At 39.6% G+C, this 20,763-nt stretch overlaps 1 protein-coding gene across 1 annotated transcript in view; it reads left to right on the top strand.

Moving 5' to 3' along the window:
- Positions 1-20,763, top strand: part of LOC126194562 (cathepsin B) — a 41,056-nt gene that overhangs the window by 16,819 nt on the left and 3,474 nt on the right. The window contains exons 2-5 of the mRNA XM_049932775.1: positions 10,011-10,220; positions 12,579-12,779; positions 15,212-15,359; positions 20,107-20,223. Coding sequence (XP_049788732.1) covers positions 10,011-10,220; positions 12,579-12,779; positions 15,212-15,359; positions 20,107-20,223 — 676 coding nt within the window. The remainder of the gene's footprint in view (positions 1-10,010; positions 10,221-12,578; positions 12,780-15,211; positions 15,360-20,106; positions 20,224-20,763) is intronic.

Genomic DNA, 20,763 nt, shown 5'->3' with positions numbered 1-20,763 from the left:
CAAACATAGGCTTTAATTTGTGAGAATGTACATTTGGAGCACACATTGTATGTCAGTGAAACAAGGACTGTGGGTAAACTGGAAAAGAAGATAGTCGAAGCATTTGAGATGTGGTGCTACAGGCGAATGTTGAAAATTAGGTGAACTGATAAAGTAAGGAATGGGGAGGTTCTGCGTAGAATCAGAGGGGAAAGGAATATGTGGAAAACAATGACAAGAAGAGGGGACAGGATGATGGGACATCTGTTAAGACATCAGGGAATGACTTCCATGTTACTAGAGGGAGCTGTAGAGGGCAAAAACTATAGAGAAATACAGATTGGAATATATCCAACAAATAATTGAGGATGAACCTTCCATCCTTCCATCCTGCTCTGAGATGAAGTAGTTGGCACAGGAGAGGAATTCGTGGCAGGCTGCATCAAACCAGTTGGAAGACTAATGACTGGAGGAAAAAAGAAAGAAAAGAAAAAGAAAAAAAATTTTCAAGACTGATATGGTCTCAGATTTTGCAACTGTTGCCTCAGTCCATACCTGACGCGTTGACAAGGTCTTGCATGACACCTCCTGGCACTGGTCATATTACAGGGCTTGCCCCACAGTTGGGGGAGAAACATCAGCTCCCAAGCCTCCTACCCATGTAGCACTGGTGGTTCTCACACCATTGGCGCGGCCAGAGATGCCTAGTCATTCTCAGACTCTGTCGTCATCAGGAATGAGGACACCATTCAAGGTGCCCTCAAGACGAGGACCGGCAGCCACAGGCTTTAGGCCGAAGAAAAGCACAACCCCCTTTGCTCCTGGAAGGTAAAATGGGAAATCTTCACAGAAATTGAAGTCTCTTCAAGGATAAGAAGAATAAGCAGAAAGATAAACTACTTTCTGAGGCTTCAGATTTTCTGCTCCCCACCCTTGCAAAGGTCAAGCCTCTGCACCTTGATGACAGATCTCCAAACAGGCAGACTTCAGCCTGGTAGCAAAGGAATCACACCCATCTTTTCCATCCACCACTTTCTCAGGCCTGACTCCAACGCTTCAATGGAACTGTGATGTGCTCTCATCAACTGAACAAATTTCGTCATTTACTAGCTACTTATTTTGTTATTGGCGTAGCACTTCAGGAAATGCGGTTTATGGCAACTCTTTCCCTCCTCTGAAAAACTACAAACCCTGTTGTATTAATCATGTTAATTTTGAGAGTGCGTCTGGTGGGGTTTGTACCCTCATATTCTGATATTTTCAGTGAGCAGGTGCCCCCTTTACCACAGAACTAAAGATTGTGGCTGTTAGTGTGTATCAGTTTGGATGACAATCTATAATGTTTACCTACCATCAGATGGACCTTTCCATTATCACGAGCTGTTAGAGTTAGCGGAACAGCTACCTCCTCCTATTCATCTTACTGGGGGACTTAAATGTCCGTAATTCCCTGTGGGGTGGTGACAGTTTCTCACAGAGGCTGGGTACTAGAACACCTCCTTTAGAAATTGGTCATCTGCCTACTCAGCACTGGAGCTACAACACATTTCAGTGCAGCCCGCAGAACATACTGGACTATTGATCTCGCAGTTTGCAACCTGAGTACTTTACCCCTGATTCAGTGGCAAGTCTATGGTGATCCTATTGACAGTGAATGTTTTCATATTGTTTTCTCCCTCTCAATTTGCAGACATCAAGAACATGCACCATGTTGATTGCTTTGGAAAGCTGAGTGGCAGGCTTCTCCTCTACAGCCACTTTTGCAGCTAGCCATGTGACTGGTATCAATAGATTGGTGCAGGATACTATCATTCACGCTGCTGCAGCAACACTACCCTACGTCTGGATCATTCCAGTGATTGCTGGTGCCACAGTGGTCTGAAGATAAAGCCAGAGCTATCAGGGAATGCCAAAGGGTGCTTCAGCGGTGCAAGTGCCATGGATAATTTAATACCATTAGAGTGACTCTGGGCAAAAGTGCAGATTTAATCAAGAAAAGAAGGGAGTGATGTTGGGAGCAACTTGTATCATCTGTGTGAGCTCTCATCCCATCGTCTCAAGTATGCACGAAACTCCACCACATTTGTGCCCATCCACCACCCACAGTGTTTCCTGGTGTCGTTGTTAATAGGAACATCTGCACTGATTCTGTGGTAGTTGTCAAATGTTTTGCAGTGCACTTAGCTGAAGTGTCTGCTAGCAGTAATTACCATCTTCATTTCCTGACACAGAAACACCTAACTGAGTGCCGCCTGCCATTCTTCCAAGCACATGGGTCTGTCGTATTGCATCCCTGTTAGTGAAAGGGAGTTACGTAGTGCTTCCATGGCATGTGAAAGTATGTCCCATGGACTCGACAAAATTCACAATCAAATGCTGTAACATGTTTGGCGCAACAACATGAAACATATCCTCCACTTTTTTAGTTGCATTTGGCAGGAAGGAGAATTTCCCCCTCACTGGCGAGAAGGTAGTATTACTCCTGTCCTGAAATTGGGAAAGGACCCACAATAGCTATTTGAACACATGGTCAATCGCCATCTTTGCTGTTGCCTTGGAGATGGAGATCATATATTAAGATTCCAAAGTGACTTTTGGGCTCTCCGGTCCACCGCAGATCTTGATTTATCTGTTCTTTGACTTACAGAAGGCATACAATACCATGTGGTGATGTTGTGTACTACTTACACTGCATGTAGGGGGGTCAGTTTATCCATTTTTATCTAGTTTCCTATATCTCAGACTTTTTCGTGTCCAGATACATTCAGTTCTCAGTAATGTCCAGATACATTCAGTTCTCAGTAACCCAAATACATACCGGAAACTGGAGTCCCTCAGGGATGGGTTCTAAGTGTAACGCTGTTTGCTATTGCCATTGATGGTATCATAAACGCAGTGGTCCCCACAATCTCTGCATCGCTGTGTGTGGATGATCTTTACCTGTACTATGCGTGCCCACCGCTGATCGCCAACTTCTAGGGGTTGTCCGGAGGGTACACGATTGGGTCCTGAATCATACCTACCAATTTGCTCCTGTAAAATTGTGAGTTGTGCATCTTTGCTAACTCTGGACTGTGCACCTGCACCCAAAATTTATCTTGTTGACGAGTTACTTGAAGTCATTGTAACTTGTCAATTCTTACGTATTTTATTTGACAACAAGCTAACTTGGATGCCACATGTGTGCTGGCTCAAGATAACCTGCATGGAGAAGCTAAATGCTCTCCACTTTCTTAGTAACTCCTCATGGGGCACGGACCACATACTACTTCTTAGATTTTAGAGTGCTGACTTTATACTGCGTGGACTTTGAATGTGTTGCCTATGGATCGGCAGCACCGACCATACTGAACTTGGAACCAGTTCATCACACTGGTGTGCAGTTGGCAGTGGAGCCCTTCTGTCTGAGCACAGTTGACAGGCAGCCTCCTGGTGGCAGACAGTGTCCCAATGCTGCGGGTTAGATGACAGCAGCTTCTGGCTAATTACACATCACAGTCTATCAGATGCCTACTTACATATGTCACTCAACACTGTTCCATAACCAGCAGTTCAGACTGTTTGTGCAGTGCCTAAAATTGGGTGGACCAGCTGCGATCAGACTCAATACTCTAGTGAAGGGCCACCAGCAGCCTCCTTTAGCATGTGTTCCCAGGCTCCCTTTCGACACCATCCGTGGTCTGTAGCCTGTGCTACGATACAGTTAGACATCTTTTGTAACCCAAAGGAGGACACTGATCCTATCCTTCTCAGACACATGTTTCGTTTGATCCTCCACAGTTATTCTAATTCAGTTCGCATCTACATGGATAGATTGAAAATCAATGACTGGGTTGGTTATACTTTTGCACATGCAAGGGGACATGAGAAGCACTCTCTGCCAGGTGCCTGCAGTCTCCTGTACATCAAATCAAATGATTTGAAAATTGTCCGTAATGAGATGAATATATCACATATACACTGCAGAGTTGGTTGCCATTTTTCAGGCTTTGCGGTATGTCAAATCTCTGGCCACGATGAACTTTGATATTTAGCAGTTCCTGAAGTTGCTTAAAAGGCATATCCCTGTATTATCCTCCCAAAATTGTCGCCGACATCCAGGACCTATTGGCTGAGCTCTTCAGCTCAGCTCTGGAAAGTCAGTGATCTTCATCTGGACATCAAGCAACATAGGTATTGCAGGAAGTGAACTTGCCTATTGTCTAGCCCAAGATGCAGTTATGTGAAGTGATAATGATGATGGAATACTGGCCACAGACAAGAGTACAACTTTGATGCGATGTTTCGAGGCTCTGGCAGTCTGTTATGACCCAAAACAAGTTAAGAGTGATTAAGGGGTACAGATGAGGAGACAACCACTACCAAAGTGTTGTATTTCCTGAGAGAGAGAGAGAGAGAGAGAGAGAGAGAGAGAGAGAGAGAGAGAGAGAGGGGGGGGGGGGGATTTTGCACTAAATACTCCCTAACTTTGTGTTGGAGTGGTTGTAGGGGGCAGAGCCTTCCCTTGCAGAGTGTACCTCCCATGTGGGTGCAGGTTTCTTTCTTCCCTCCTCACCTTGTTGTGCCTTTAGACCCTCTTGTACTCAATGCTGCTGCGTCATCTGTCTTCTTTTACCTGTCAAACAATGGGAAATCCAGGATGGAATGTAACAATATTATAAAACATAGTTTTGCTCTGTATCACTGCACATGCTGAGGACACTTGCTGGTGACTCCTTGACTATGGATGGGCTGCTTGCCCCCTTGCACTGCCTCCTATTTGTTCAGAAACCTGACACCAGGCCTGTAAACATGCAACTTTCCCCATATAACATCTTCATGCCTTCCCCTCAGTCTGCACGATACACTAAAAGTGGGACATTTTCTTGTAAAAGAGTTAAATTTTGATCATGTATTGGAACATGATAGTGTCATAGTTATCCTTTTTCATTATTAACCTCAACTCTGAGTAAGTTATCTTCAATTATGTAGTATTGATTACTTATGAAAGTTTAATAGCCCTTTCAAACAGATGTATTTTAGTAATTATTTCATCATCTTGGGAAATTTATTATACAGTTTCATTCCCTGACAGAAAATGCTATTCAGAGTATTATGATTTTCATTGCTAAATTTAAGTCCAAACTTGCTTTTGTTCCGTAATTATGTATAAAACTATTAGTGAAACATTTAGTAGCATTTTCATTGATTTGCGCAACAGATTGGTAGATGTGCTCACTTACTGCCGTAATGATACCAAGTTTTGTAAATAATTATTCACAATGAGCCCGACTATTGCTTACAGCTGTCGCTCATATGGCCCCTTCCCACAGTTTAAAAATTGTTCCTGTTTTTGTCGCGTATCCCTAAAAAAAGAATCCCATAATGGAGAATGTAGTATATGTAGAAATAGTATGACACAAGACATTGGCCTTTACATACTGATGATAGAACTCTTAAAAACATAATAAGCTGATGACATCCTTTTTGCAAGTATCTTTGTGTTCATTTACTGTTAACTGACCATCAATATTCAGCCCTAAAAACATTTGTTATTTAATGTACAGATGTATCATCTATGCTTAATTTTTTGGGGGGTTCCACAGCCTCAACATGTTTTGAGAATGAGAATGAAAACATGGTGTAGGTGGGCTGTACTCTTTTTATTACCTATGTTATTGGCCACCACAACCTTTGGTCATTTTCAATCGCATATACTAAGCTTCCAACTTCATTTTACATTGTAATAGATCACTGGTACATGTGGACTGGAATACATGTATCCCACTCCACATGTACCATCCAATTATTATACTGTAAAATGTATTGGAAGCTTGAAAATGACCAGAGGCTGAAATTGGCCAGTCGCATAGATAATAAAAAGAATATAGCTCACGTGGTTCAAAAAATGCTTAATACTACAGCTGTGTTCTCTACACTGAAGTGCACACTATTTTCTTAATGTCCAACATTAGTTTATTACATTCTGCCCTGTCGTGAACATCATAGTCACTGATAAGACACAGTAACTCCATTAGACAAAGAAAATCAAACCCTCAAGGATGTTCACATGGATTTGTTTATAGATTTGGCCTTCAAAAGTGGTACTGCCCTGGGTACTTGAAAGACATTATCCTATGCCAACTTATTTATGGACCATCTGGAGGAATCGTCTGTATGTAGTCAACACCTGGATTGGATTCATTTTTGACATTTCCATGGTTGGACTTTTGGCAGGGACAACCATACCTCCTTCTTCCATAACCTTAATACCTACTGCACTTCACCTGGTCCTTATCAACCCACTGACCCGTTTCCCTAGCTGATGATCGCCACCTCTTAAGGTGGCTCGATAAATATGTCCATTTATACAAAGTGCACTAACCACCAAACAGTACCTGCACTTTGACAGTTGACACCTGTTCCATGTCGGAATCTCTCTTGCCCACAGCCTCACCATGTGTGGATGCCAGTTCTACAGTTGACAGCAGAAGTTGTCAAAATACAGGGTGATTCAAAAAGAATACCACAACTTTAAAAATGTGTATTTAATGAAAGAAACATAATATAACCTTCTGTTATACATCATTACAAAGAGTGTTTAGAAAGGTTTTTTTTTCACTCAAAAACAAGTTCAGAGATGTTCAATATGGCCCCCTCCAGACACACGAGCAATATCAACCCGATACTCCAACTCGTTCCACACTCTCTGTAGCATATCAGGCGTAACAGTTTGGATAGCTGCTGTTATTTCTCGTTTCAAATCATCAATGGTGGCTGGGAGAGGTGGCCGAAACACCATATCCTTAACATACCCCCATAAGAAAAAATCGCAGGGAGTAAGATCAGGGCTTCTTGGAGGCCAGTGATGAAGTGCTCTGTCACGGGCTGCCTGGCGGCCGATCCATCGCCTCGGGTAGTTGACGTTTCATAACTAATCTTTTTCGTAGGACTCTCCATACAGTTGATTGTGGAATTTGCAGCTCTCTGCTAGCCCTGCGAGTCGATTTTCCTGGGCTGCGAACAAATGCTTGCTGGATGCGTGCTACATTTTCATCACTTGTTCTCGGCCGTCCAGAACTTTTCACTTTGCACAAACACCCATTCTCTGTAAACTGTTTATACCAACGTTTAATACACCACCTATCAGGAGGTTTAACACCATACTTCGTTCGAAATGCACGCTGAACAACTGTCGTCGATTCACTTCTGCCGTACTCAATAACACAAAAAGCTTTCTGTTGAGCGGTCGCCATCTTAGCATCAACTGACGCTTACGCCTAGTCAACAGCGTCTCAAGCGAACAAATGTACAACTAAATGAAACTTTATAGCTCCCTTAATTCGCCGACAGATAGTGCTTAGCTCTGCCTTTTGCCGTTGCAGAGTTTTGAATTCCTAAAGTGGTGGTATTCTTTTTGAATCACCCTGTATATTGTTAACCTTACTAGAGCCTTTACTGACTGTCAATATTCTATCCAGCTCATCCACAAACAGATATCCCATTGCATCTCCTCCAGTGACACAAGTAACCATGTTAACCCTCCACCAACCCTGTGCCTCCCTGGTCTTGAAAAGCCAAATCACATACTTCATCAGGGCTTTGACTACCTCTCATCATGCCCTGAGGTAAGGTATATCGACCCACATCATCCAGAGTAGTGTCCTATCAAGTAACTTAACTGTCCACTCACACGAGTGGCCACGGCCAAACTGAGGCAGACTACAAATTTTACTATCCAGTTGACAAATATGCTGTGTACCGCTCCTTCCACATCAGCTTGTACACTGCATTTTCTTGCCATTCCGCCCCCCCCCCCCCCCCCCGCCATCACCGATGTGCAATCTCTCTCTCTCTCTCTCTCTCTCTCTCTCTCTCTCTCTCTCTCTTGTCCCTTTTTCCCCCCAACCCTGTCCATTATTTTCACCCCTCTGTCTGCTTCACCCCCCCCCCCCCCACACACACACACACACACACACACCCACACACACGCCCATCCTACTGAAATCCATTTGCCTTGTTGTGTAGCTGCTGAGTCATCTTGCGAAAGACTTGTCTCTCACTATCCTGCTACCCCTTCCTTGCTCATGCATTTTTCTCCCTCCCCCCCTCACAACCCTCTACCCACCTCCATTTACCCAGGTAACAGCTTTCAATAATTGATATTGAATGATCAGTTTCACCACCACTCTGAGTGTGGAAGTTTAGATGTCTGTGTGGTTGTGTGCCTGAATGCATATTTTCTTGTAGGTATTACAAAAAATATGTTGAAAGGGTAGAGTTTTTGCAAGAATGAAAAACTGCAACATCACCATTCCTTGAAATTACCAGTAATCTGTTATTAGGGAATGACTTAAATTTAATTCATATAATCCTTCTAATACAATGGTTCATCATATTTGGCTTCATTGTTGTTATTGTTACTGCATTCTTGAAGAGATTCTGTGTGATATGTTTTTGGTTCATCTTGAGAGTTGTCTGTATACTTGAGTAGTTTCTTTACTTCTTTAGCCTTCTTACAACAGACATTGTTTTCCAATCTTAGTGATTGAGCACTGGCTGTTTTGTGAATTTGACTGTCTCAAGTGCTGTGGTTCTAGAATATTGATAGTGTGTGGGAACCATATCAGATCGTACTAACAGGGGACATTGAACGTATACAGAGAAGACAGCACAAAGGGTCACAGATTTATTTGATCCTTGGGAGAGTATGACAGAGATACTGAAGGAACTGAACTGGAAGACTCTTGAAGATAGTCGTAAACTATCCCAGAAAGTGTATTAACAAAGTTTAAATAACCAGCTTTAAGCGATTAATCTGGGAAGGAATATACACCACCATCCTACATATCGCTCGCATAGGGATCGTGAGGATGAGATTAGAATAATCACTCCACACACGGAGGCATTCAAACACTCATTCTTCCCATGCTCCATATGAAAATGGAACAGGAAGAAACCCTAATAACAAGTACAGTGAGATGTACCCTCTGCCATGTATCTCACGGTGATTTGCAGAGTGTTGATGTAGCTGTAGATGGTACTGTGATAATCTCTAGTATTTAAACTACTACGAATACCCTTTAAGGAGGCATATAACTGTGGCACATGCCATTGGAAAATAATGCAGGTTTTTGTGAAAACTTTAGATACTTTATGAAATCAAAGGAGCATCACTATCATCACTGAATTTTTGTTTTGTGGTCCTTATGAGGCTGAGAAAATTCTTAATATCAGTTCTCAATTCTTCACCACCTAGTGTTTCTTCTCTAAATTTATTAGTGCTATACAGCAGAAGCAATTTGATTAGCTCCACATGACATTTGTTTTGAATTTCATCATTTGAGGATGTAATTTCAGATCACCAAATTAAAAAGGTGGCATATTAATATTAAGATATACTTTACGTATACTAATATGTTTATTGCTATATGTATAAAAATGATCTACCACAGAAATGCTGAGTAAATAACAAGCAATCCTTTATATAACTTCTGTGTAATTCATACAAAATTTAAATCTTGGGGCATTGGATGTCGTCTGATTCACCTATTCAGTTATATAAAAATGAAAATTATAGAATCTTACACCCTCTTGGATAAATTTCTGCAGCCATCCAATGTTCACAGCTACAGTGTGTGCCAAAAGAGGTAGAAATCTATGAACATTGTATTATTGATGTAATTCTTGGAAAAAAAATAGTATCACCCTTAGCAGCTTATTATAAGTAATGGACATTTGTTTAGTTTGTATTATAGTTATTATAACTGAATAAACTTCAGGAGGCACTAAGTAAATCAAGAGGTTTTCTGTTTTGCTCACAGTGAATCTTCCACCACACACTGTTATGGGCAAGTACTTAAGCTTGTATAAACATAAACAGCATTTTATTACTTACTGTTAGAGAAATAGCTGAAGTTTTATTCATCACAGGAGTCCATTGTCGTTAGTAATGAAGCCAGTCAAAGAAATCAGTTGTTGAAGTTTTAAAGTAGTTCTGTTGCTTATAGGATTTCTAAAGTTAATAGTAATAACAATAAAAACTATTTCAGGCTGGCAGAAACTTCCCACAAGAAACACCAGTGAAACACTTAAAACGACTGATGGGAGTTCATCCAGATTCCTACCTCTTCCAACCACCTGTTCAGAGACATGCAGTAGAGGACTTGGAAATTCCAGAGGAGTTTGATTCCCGTGAGAAATGGTCCTTCTGCCCTACAATAAAGGAGATTCGGGATCAAGGATCCTGTGGTTCCTGTTGGGTAAGTTCAGAATAAAATATCTTTTTTTCCAGGTAACATTTTGTTTCTTTATGTTGTAAAGAACATTTTTAATTTTGGTGCCTACAAAAGGTGTCAAATTTTCCCAGTATTGCTGCTATATACACAGTGAGGAGGAGAGGCATTACTTGAAGTAGATTGTATCCAGTTTAATTTTGTCAGATTGCTACTGCCTGTCCAAGATTCATTTCCATTTTACCTTTCAGTATATGAACATAAAATGTTTCTTCACATGATGAACCAACAATTTTAATGCATATAGAAAAGCATTTTGTAAACTATAATCATAATGGAATTGTAAACATAGTCATCACAATCTAATCCATCTTATTAGTGTGCACTATAATAAATGTATTAAATGGGCGTGATGTGTGTCTCTAGGTCCAGAGACCGCCATTATCATAGTCCGTAATTCAGTATTGTACCACTGAAAGGAGGAACTGTGTGTGCTTTTTCTTTTTATGTTTCTTACCCCTTTGTGTTCATGACATTATAAATTCTAAATGAATTGAAAATTCCACTGTTTATTAGATAGAGGATGACATTTTGTCTGTTTAATCAAAGCTACTGATCTGCATAATTAGCTCCTTTCATGTGGGCAATATATTGATTTACACACTGGCTTCAATATATCCTCTGGTTTTTCTATTTTTCTTTCCTGTATTTGAGACATAAGCATTGAGAATTGTTATGTCTCATGTCCTGCTTGTCTTTCCTTAAGAGGATGGTTACCTTTCCTACAGAAAACTCAGCTCTGGGCTTTCTTCTTTCTTGATGCTTTGCATTTCAGAATTTGTGGTAAATCTTTGTCCATTCTAATAGTACCACAGATTCTGATTGTCTTTCAGTAGTAATTATGCAGTAGAGGAACTGTTATAACAATGATCCTGATGTATATGGTGCCACATACCAAGATATTTGCCAAGAATGGAGAGAACAGATTCTTCAGATTTCTTCCCTTCACTAGTGCAAATATCCATATTGCAGATATAGCCTATAGCATTCTCGCACACCATCCTAACAAGTAACTCATACTGCATAATTTTTGCAGGTCCTCTCCATGGACTTGTCCCCTCATTGAAAGACAACTGTTGCTTTTAAAGTATCCTGAATTTATTGAAGAGATAATCCAGCACAGGGTGCACTTTGAAGAGTTTTCCAGAGCTATTGTTCAATTTTGTGTTGTCATTAAAGTGCCAGAATGTCCAAATCTGTTGAAAATTATTACAACTCAAACTAAAAATAATCTTTCCATCTATTTCTTTTCCCTTATTTGTCCCATCAGAGGAATTAGCCCAAGGAATTTCTTCATCTCTCTTTGTGTAACATGAGACCACCTGAATGCTTTAGGTGACATTTTCCATTTTACAGGCTTTATCATGGAAGGTGTAAAACTCCCTGCGAAACCATTTCTTAGATGTCATTACCAAACATCAGGCTAATCACAGAAGCTAAGACTCACATTGCATTGAAAATTTAATGGCCCCAGGATGATCTTCAAATAGTAGAATGTATGGTTGATTGTTACTTTCATAGAAGTCCGTTTTATCATTTCACAAACTGAATCATTCACACAAACAGAAGCACCTTTATACTTATTTTCAGAATCACTTAACAGTGTCACCTTATGGTTCTTTAAGAGTCTAAAAATGCCACTGTCATTGTCCCCAGAACTGTACATACATTCCATCACACAGTCTTCGTTCTCACTAGGAACATTTAGTTACTCATCAGAAAAAACATCTGAAAGTATTTCAAAATTGTCCATTTCCCTTTGTTTTCTGAATAGGGCCATCTCTAGAAGCAGGATGATCTTAAAGACTGAAATGGTAACTATATGAAATATCAAAATACTCTCGCAATGCTAAATAAGCAAAAAGTATTAGAGGCAGTTATTTTTGCTACATTGCATATAGGTGTAAGCACCTAACTACATAAAGTCAACAGGCAGCATGTAGCAAACGCGAGTTCTCACGATCCGTTTGCAATAGATGGCACATGAAACACAAGTAAACTCAATATCCATCCCAATATGTTAATTGTCCAGGTTAGCAATTTGCAGACAATGTGATTTACTGTAATGTAATTTGCTGTCTAACACTGGATAAGCATGCCACAGTGCATCAAGTAAGTGCTTCATAAAAGGTGACCAATTCAACCATTCAGAACCATTTTCCCCTCTATGGGATAAAAATCTTCTTGTCACCAAAGTCTTTTTGTTTACAACCAAACACCGGGCACCAGTGCAATGCTGCCAACGACTGTTAAATGTACTTTTTTTTCCCATGTGAAGCAACTGACACACAGTCTTCACTAAAGCAATTTATTTGTTTATTTTAGGCATTTGGTGCAGTGGAAGCAATGTCAGACAGAGTTTGCATTCATTCAAAAGGTGAAAAGAATTTCCACTTCTCAGCAGAAGATCTTGTATCTTGTTGTCACTCTTGCGGATTTGGTTGCAACGGAGGTTTTCCAGGAGCTGCATGGGCATACTGGAAACGTAAAGGCATTGTCAGTGGTGGAGCTTACAATTCATCACAGGTAAGCAAAAATTTATATTTTATTGCTTGTGTGGCAGGCATTTTAACTACATAAATTTCATGGCCTTTATTAAACGTATTTTGTGTATGGTATTCTCACTTTAATAAGGAAGTTCACAGAAATATTTGCAATCTGTTGCTAATTGTAGCTTCAGAACTGTTGCATCATAAAAATACTTTCGTTGTAATTACCTTTTGCAGCTAGAGAGAAATTTGAATGTTGGCAATATTTCAGATTTGTTTGGAAGGAGCGTGTGTGAATTGTCATATCGTACCATTTGTGAAAAGTAACATGAATTAGTTTAAATTCAAGGCAGGGGCAATATAGTAGTTATTGTATTAACTATGTTGCACTGTGAATAACAGTGATATAATTACGTTGTAAACTTTTTGTGGGCAGTTTTCGTAGTGCTCGGTGACTATTTGCTATTTATCATAAATTTCTACTACTAAGTGCCTATCCTAGAACCTGGTACCATTTTCAGGTTGCCTATGTCTGTTGATGCCACAACCCCCCAACCAGTGGCAGCAGGTGACCCAGAGGCATAACCTGCCTCCTTGGTCCATTCATGCCTACACTGTACTTCACAACATTATTCCCCAGTGAAATAATAACAGTTTTTTTTTTTCAGCACCTGGCTGAGCTACGACATCTTTTAAGATCTTCATCTGCCTTCTGCATTGCCCAAGGAGACTGGGTTTCCAGCAATGCGACCCCAACCCTTTGTGGATGGTATAAGAATTGTGCTGCCTATGATTGGGACGTCAGGCAGAATTCGCACATGTGTTTTAGACATTTTGTATGGTGAATTTGTGCCTCTTAATACGCTCTTGGAGACTCGGTGTTAGGATAAGGGCATTTCAGGAGATTACCATCTACAATGTTTGCCTCCCTCTCAATGGTGAAGTGTCTCAGAACAAACTGTTTGCATTGGTTTCTTAGCCCCCCCCCCCCCCATCTTTCTTGGGGGGTGTATTCTTAACAGGTACTTCAAGTAGACTGTGCTGGTCCCCCTTGCTGGCTGGCGGCAGTGCTCACACCCCAGCCAGCTAATGTGAAAGCAGCTTGATGCAGTTAGCAGAGACAGAACAGATAAACAGATCGCTGGGGTTCTAATAATGATTATCCAGCCAGTCTCTGACTTTGTAATATGTCAGTGTTCTTTTGCGTGGGGAATCTGTGATTAGTATGGAAACTGAAGATAGAGGCGAAAGGTCACAATTCGAAATTTAGCAGGAAAAAAAATGTATTCAGAGATTATAGGTTCACAATATTCTGCCAAGGGCAGCGTTCACTAATGAGCACTAGTCAAGAATAATACCCGAATAGAAAAATTTAGATTAAAGTGCACAGAAATTACACAGCTTGAGGCAAACTTGCTTGAGATATACGAAGATTGGTGCTGGGCTAGATGAAGACTGGATAGAATGTGCTAGAGAGAGAGAGAGAGAGAGAGAGAGAGAGAGAGAGAGAGAGAGAGAGAGAGATGGATGAACCAAATCATAAGATACCAATCGTCACAACATGGAATCTTACCCCGCATGTGTCCCTTAGAATGTGACTGAAGTGCAAGATGGTCACACTCAGCATGTAAATGAATATGTAGTGACATTGCCAACTTCTGTTAAACTTATATAGAATGAAAGGTGGCAAGTGCCTCTAGCAAAACATTTGCGAAGGAGACAAAGCTGCAGCTTTTGCTCCACATTGGAGCTGAAACTAAATGAGGCTCATATGGCAATGGTCTGATCTTCTACGAAAGTGGAGGTGCCACTCTCTAGCGAGCTTCCAGCCCCAAAAACCGGTGCCATTACCAACTTACATGGAAGGGAAAGACCAAAGTCTACCAGCTGTGACAGAGAACTGATCACATCTCTTGCTGACAGAAGCTTCACATTTTGGCATAGTCCCATCTGTTGGTAAAATGATCCGTACTGTGTCCCTAAACCTTCACTTGTAAAGAGAAGGAACCAAATTTTGGTTCCACATTACTTCAGGAATGCGTACAATAATGTTTCTCTACTTTCAGAATTTTTATTGAAGGGTTAAAATGCAAGTGAAAATTAAAAGAACTTGTAATAAAATTGATGTAAAAAATGAATACATTAGTGGACTGTTGATTATCAAAGGTTCTGAATGTGTAATCAGATGAAATAATATTTGATCGACACTGTTTTCTTTCGTTATCTGACAGCAAGGGAGGGTGGGTGTGCATTGACACATTCACACATGCAACATCAATTCGTGAACCTTTTTATTTGATGGAAAAAATGTAATACTAGTATTGTGCAAGATTAAATTTGGGACTTTGTGGCAGATGAGGATAGATGGTTTTAGTGTCTTCTGTAAGCACAAGTTGTTGGTAGTGCTCAGTGACATTTACCTAACATTTCATGATTGATTTGTCTTTATGTTGATTTTGTTTGTTGTAGGGATGTCAGCCTTATGAAATACCACCTTGCGAACACCATGTAAATGGCACTCGAATGCCATGCTCTGGAGAGGGTGGCAATACACCTCGATGTGAGAAGCAGTGTGAAGACAGTTACCCTGTGTCATACTCTGAGGATCTGCATTATGGTAAGATATCTGTAGAGCACCAGTACAATAATCAATGTTTTAACAAAAATATATATTTTAATGGAGTCAGAGGGGTTGTATCCTATCTTCAGTGTTTTTTTATCTATACGTATGGAAAGCAGTAAAAGAAGTCAAAGAATAATTTGGAGAAGGAATTAAAGTTCAGGGAGAAGAAATAACAACTTTGATGCCTCTCGACAACATTGTAATTTTGTCAACAGCTTGGAAGAGCAGTTGAATGTAATGGACAGTGTCTTGAAAAGAGGAAATAGGGATAGCGTAAAAAAAAAAAAAGGTAATGGAATGTAGTCAAATTAATTTAGGCGATGGTGGGGCAAGTACATTATGAAATGATACCATAATAGTTAAGGTTAATTTTGCTGTTGGGCAGTAAAATGACTGATGGTGGCCGAAGTAGATAGAATGTAAAATGTAGACTGGGAATTTCAAGAAAGGCATTTCTAAAAAAGAGAAATTTAACATCAGAAGTCTTTCCTGAAGGCATTTGTCTGGAGTATAACCTTGTATGGAAGTGAAACGTGGTTGATAAGCAATCCAGACAAGATGACACGGGACGCTTTTGAAATGTGACGCTAAAGAAGAATGCTGAAGATTAGAGGTGTAGATCATGTAATTGGATGTGGTACGGAATAGAACTGGGGAGAAAATTGTGTTCCTTAACTTGGCTAAAAGAAGGGGTCAGTCGATAGGACACATCTGAGGAGATATCAAGGAATCACCAGTTTAGTATTGGAGGGAAGTGCATGTGGGCAGGGACAGGTTCAGATGTTAGTAGCAGTAATTATTTGGAGAATATCAGGCTTGCACAGGATAGAGTAATGTGGAGAGCTGCATCAAACCAGCCTTCGAACTGAAGACAATGGCAACAACAAAAAAATTGTATTTACTACTAAATAATGAATCTGAAATCTGGTCATTGAATACAATATTTGTTGTTGTTGGTGATGTTAAAGTTAATGAAAGAAAAACTCCAGAAAAAGAAGCACCGACTGGAAACTTGAAGTGACCAAGTGTTTTATTGCTTTCCAATAAAATCAGAAATCGGTGTAATTTCAAAGTGTAAATCCTGCATCTCTTACTGTGGTTTAGAATACAGTGACTTTATTCTGTGACATCTTCCAAATGATACTATTATGTAGTTTCTTTTTCTGTTCAAAGTGAAGTGCAGAAAACAGCCTGTTTCATTTGAGTAAAAAAAGGTAGATAGATGTATTGTATCTTCTCTCCAAGTGAGATAATTAAATTGCATAGAAGTATATGCATTACTGTATGCCAGACTGTTTGTGTCAAGGATGTTATGTAACTAATACCCATTATGCCAAAATGGACACACATCCCTCTAGTAAAACACCACATGTAACTAATGGTAAATTAATCATATTAATAATTACAGTATTTTTTTCTAGATTATTGTCTATATATATGTAACTTGATGAAAAATTTTTGAAGTGACTGGTGACTTGCACAGTTAGTGTTTCTTAATCATAAACTTGTCATATTCTTTAGTTCAGTCTGTCACTGTGTACAGCAGACTGTGTGCCGGAGGCAAAAGTAAACCTTAAGGATGTGTTGATTCCATTTTACTCCACAATATTTTGGTGACAGACCCTGCCATCAGCTTCAGGTGCTTCGAGCTGTGAAGTATTGTTGATTTGCCATGGTTTGCAGTTGGGGTTGAATCCCGGTACCTGCTATGCTTACATTCATATGATTTTTGGAACCTGCACTGTTTTGTAAAACACACATTCTGCATGTTTTCCGGCTCTGAATGAGATGGCCTGTGAGGTCTTAATAAATTTAGTGCCAGATCTCAAGCTTTGTTTAAATTGTTAATCTCCATTCAGTTTATAAGGTTTTCTAACTTCTTTGTTTCTGTAGATTCCTTAATTACACTGTCAAAGGTATTTGGTGTTTGCACTATGATACTCGTGTCGCTGTGTTATCACTTCCTAATTATTCTCAAGGCAGTGATCAACAACAGTTGGTTCTTGTAGTATGGTGGGTCACTGATGTCCCTTGCATCTATCCTCAACTGTTTGATGTCTATCACCTGTAAGGCATATCACATTCAAACCTGCCAGCTTTTACAGTTTATCCACAAAATTTATGGAAATTGCAGCAGGTTATGGTTTTACAGATAGACTGTGTCATTTTATGACTTCGCGGACGACAATTTGAGATGTTAACATTTGATGATCACTCAACTTCCGTAGACTCGATTGTTTGCTTGGGTTGAAGGCAAGTCTGATAGTCAATAACTCAAGTGTCAACAGGCTCTGATATGCAAATTCCACTCCATTCACTTGTTGTGATTTAACCCATATTGTTTGACCACATATGGACTAATTACATTTGTTCCGTGTGCATATTCTTTGTTCACGAGGTTGGTGTCATGTTCATTTAATGGCTTAGGACTTTTGTGTGCTTTGACATATTTCAATCAAGTGTTTGACTGCCTTGAGTGTTTATTGTAATTTTATGACATTCAGTGATCCACATCCCTTTTGGTGTTTCAGTACATATAAAAATATTTGTTCTTGGACATTTTCATACACTACATTCCCATTGTAGGATTCACAAATAAATTCAGCAAGAAACAGCACTTCCAGACATAAAAAGAATCATATTCTGTTGATTTTCCGTGCATACTAAAATCAAGTAAGGAAGAAAAATTTGCACATCTCGTGGTATGTGGGTGTGCTTTTAATATTGCACATGGTGTAAGAAACGATGTAAGTCATCATGTGAAGTTATGTTAAATCGAAGGAAGGTAACAATAAATAAACACCTTTTTTGCCAAGTCTGAAAACATTGACAGTGATGTAGTTAGGGCTGACTGTTTATTTTCACCCTTTTTGGTGACACATTGTGCTCGTAAGCCCAGCCGATGAAGCTGGTGCTGTATTTGAGATGATGATACCCACATTAGAAGTTGCAAAGAAATATAACTGTGCTCACACGAGAAAAGCATGCATTGTAAATAAAATGGGGAAAATGTATTATCTGAAGTTGTGTTTTCAGAGTGGACCATTTTCTTTGGCAACGGGTGGAAGCAATGATACGAATGCCAAGTTGTATCATGTTGTTGTTACATTCTATGCTATTCCACACGAAAAAGTAGCGAGTACTGTGCTATCCATACCAGTGTTTGAATTCTCATAACATAGGCCCATCAACTGAAAATTGTGTGACTTTCTGCTCCAACAGTGCTCCTGTTATGATAAGTCACAAAAATAGGGTTTCAGCTGTTCTGAAGTAAGTTCAACCAGTTATTGCCATCATAGGTTGCATTTGCCACCTGATTGATTTAATAGCTGAAAAATGTGCTGGAAGATTACCACTTAAAGTGGGAAAGATCCTTATTAATTTATTTAATTTCTTAGAGAATAGTGTCAAAAGAAAAGAACTCCTTTAGAAATTTCAGAACTTGCAGAATGAAGAGGCAAAGAAAACTCTGAAGCATGTATGTCCTAGATATTGGATATACCACTGGACCAGTGGTATCAGTCTTTCTTTCTTCACAATCTTTTCATCTTTCAGAATACCAAGAGTTGAACAGTGTGTATCCAAAAAGTATCAGAAGAGAATTCTTGATTCTGCTACTGCACATGCCCCTAAAACTTTTCCCACCTCTCTTCTGTCCACACCAACCTTTCCCCATTCAAACACCCCCCCCCCCCCCCCACACACACACAAAACAACAACAGCAACCACCACCACCATCTTCTCCTTTCTTCCCCTCCCCTGCATCCTTCACTCTATCCCTCATATGCTGTACCCTCTGAACTCCTTTCATCTTGTTGTGCAGCCCCAGACTCCCTCATCTACCAAGGCAACTTATTTCAATAAGCAGTCTTGCTGTTACCGCAACCATATGTGTTTTCGTTTTGCATGTGTGTACTCTTAGTAGAAAGAACAAGAGCTTGAAGGACTGTTATATGCTTCTGTGTGTAACGCACCAGTCCTCTATAGTTAAAGGATAGTTCCCCCCCCCCCCCTTCTTTGTTTCTGCAATTTCTAGCTTCCTACCTCACGTCTATCACTAACCTTGACACTTTTGCATAGTGTTCTTAATGTGCATTTCTACAGAACGCTTTTTTGACCTTAGCTGCATGCCCAAGAAGATAATCCCTTGGGACAGCATGTAGTTCCACTTCGCATAACTCACTTGATCTTCATAGCCATTTTACAGGCACTTGTCAGATTTAATTGCACAGTTATAACAGGTTAACAGTATGTGCCTGTCTGGTGACCTTAGTTGAGGTAATACCTCATTCAAGAATGAGTTACTATCACTTGTGTGCATGTATGAACTATCCCACATAAAACAAAGGCAACTCCAAATACTTTGGGAAAGACTAGGTTCTGATTTCTTGACACCCCTGTCTCTACTAGTGGTAGACATGTCAGCTATGTAATACTTTTCAAAAAAGTGACAAAATCCTTCATTGTTGTGCTTTGTGCTGTATTTAGTTGCTATTGGTCATGGAACAAAAATGGTTGTGTTTGACATTTGTGGATTATGTTCTTGTTCCACATACACAATCTTTGCATAAGTCAGTGTTAAAGTGAGACAGTAAAAATAAAATTAGCATGTAGACTTAACTTATTTAAGGTTCTCAGCAACAAAGGTCATTGTGGCTCACCCAAGTTGATTTTTTTTTTAAATTCATGTTATTGTTGTATTAAAAAAATTATATTGTAGCAACTACATTTTACATTACAGGTGAATCGGCATATTCTGTTGAAGGCAGCAGCAAACAGATACAGGCTGAAATTATGAAAAATGGCCCTGTTGAAGGTGCATTTACAGTATATGAAGACTTTGTACACTATAAATCAGGTACGTGTTGTATATATTTGCATATAATGAACATTTGTTTGAATATATTGGCCTGACACTAAGTGGAAAAAATTATCAGTGGTATGATAATGAGGCAGAAGGTTTTGGTAGGGTTTGAGGTGAGAATTGGAAAAGAAAGTGAAGAGAACTGTAATATGTATATATTATCAGGTGAAAGAGGTGTAATAGTCAGGCTGTTCTCAGTATTCTGTTGACAGAAAGAGCAGCAAGGAAAAAATATTATATGAATTTTAGCAATAATAACAGTGAAGAAATTTGTTGAATAGTATTTTTTAAACTTATCAACTGTACTGGAATTTTGGCTCATGAAGTAAAGTACCTGTGGAACATTGTCTCTGTATAATTCTGTAGTTTCTTCAACTGAATTTTTCTTCCCACAAGAAAGGGCTATTACCACACTTCTATCATAAGCACTCTCTGTTTTCATCTTGAGTGATTTAGCTTGTATGAAAGTGAATTCCCACTGTTCTGTGATTTTCATTGATGCAATATCTGGCAGGTGATGGGAGAAAAATGCTA

Source organism: Schistocerca nitens, chromosome 1 (genome assembly GCF_023898315.1).
Source record: "Schistocerca nitens isolate TAMUIC-IGC-003100 chromosome 1, iqSchNite1.1, whole genome shotgun sequence".
Taxonomy (NCBI): Eukaryota; Metazoa; Arthropoda; class Insecta; order Orthoptera; family Acrididae; genus Schistocerca; species Schistocerca nitens.
This window is presented reverse-complemented; position numbering and strand designations above follow the sequence as displayed.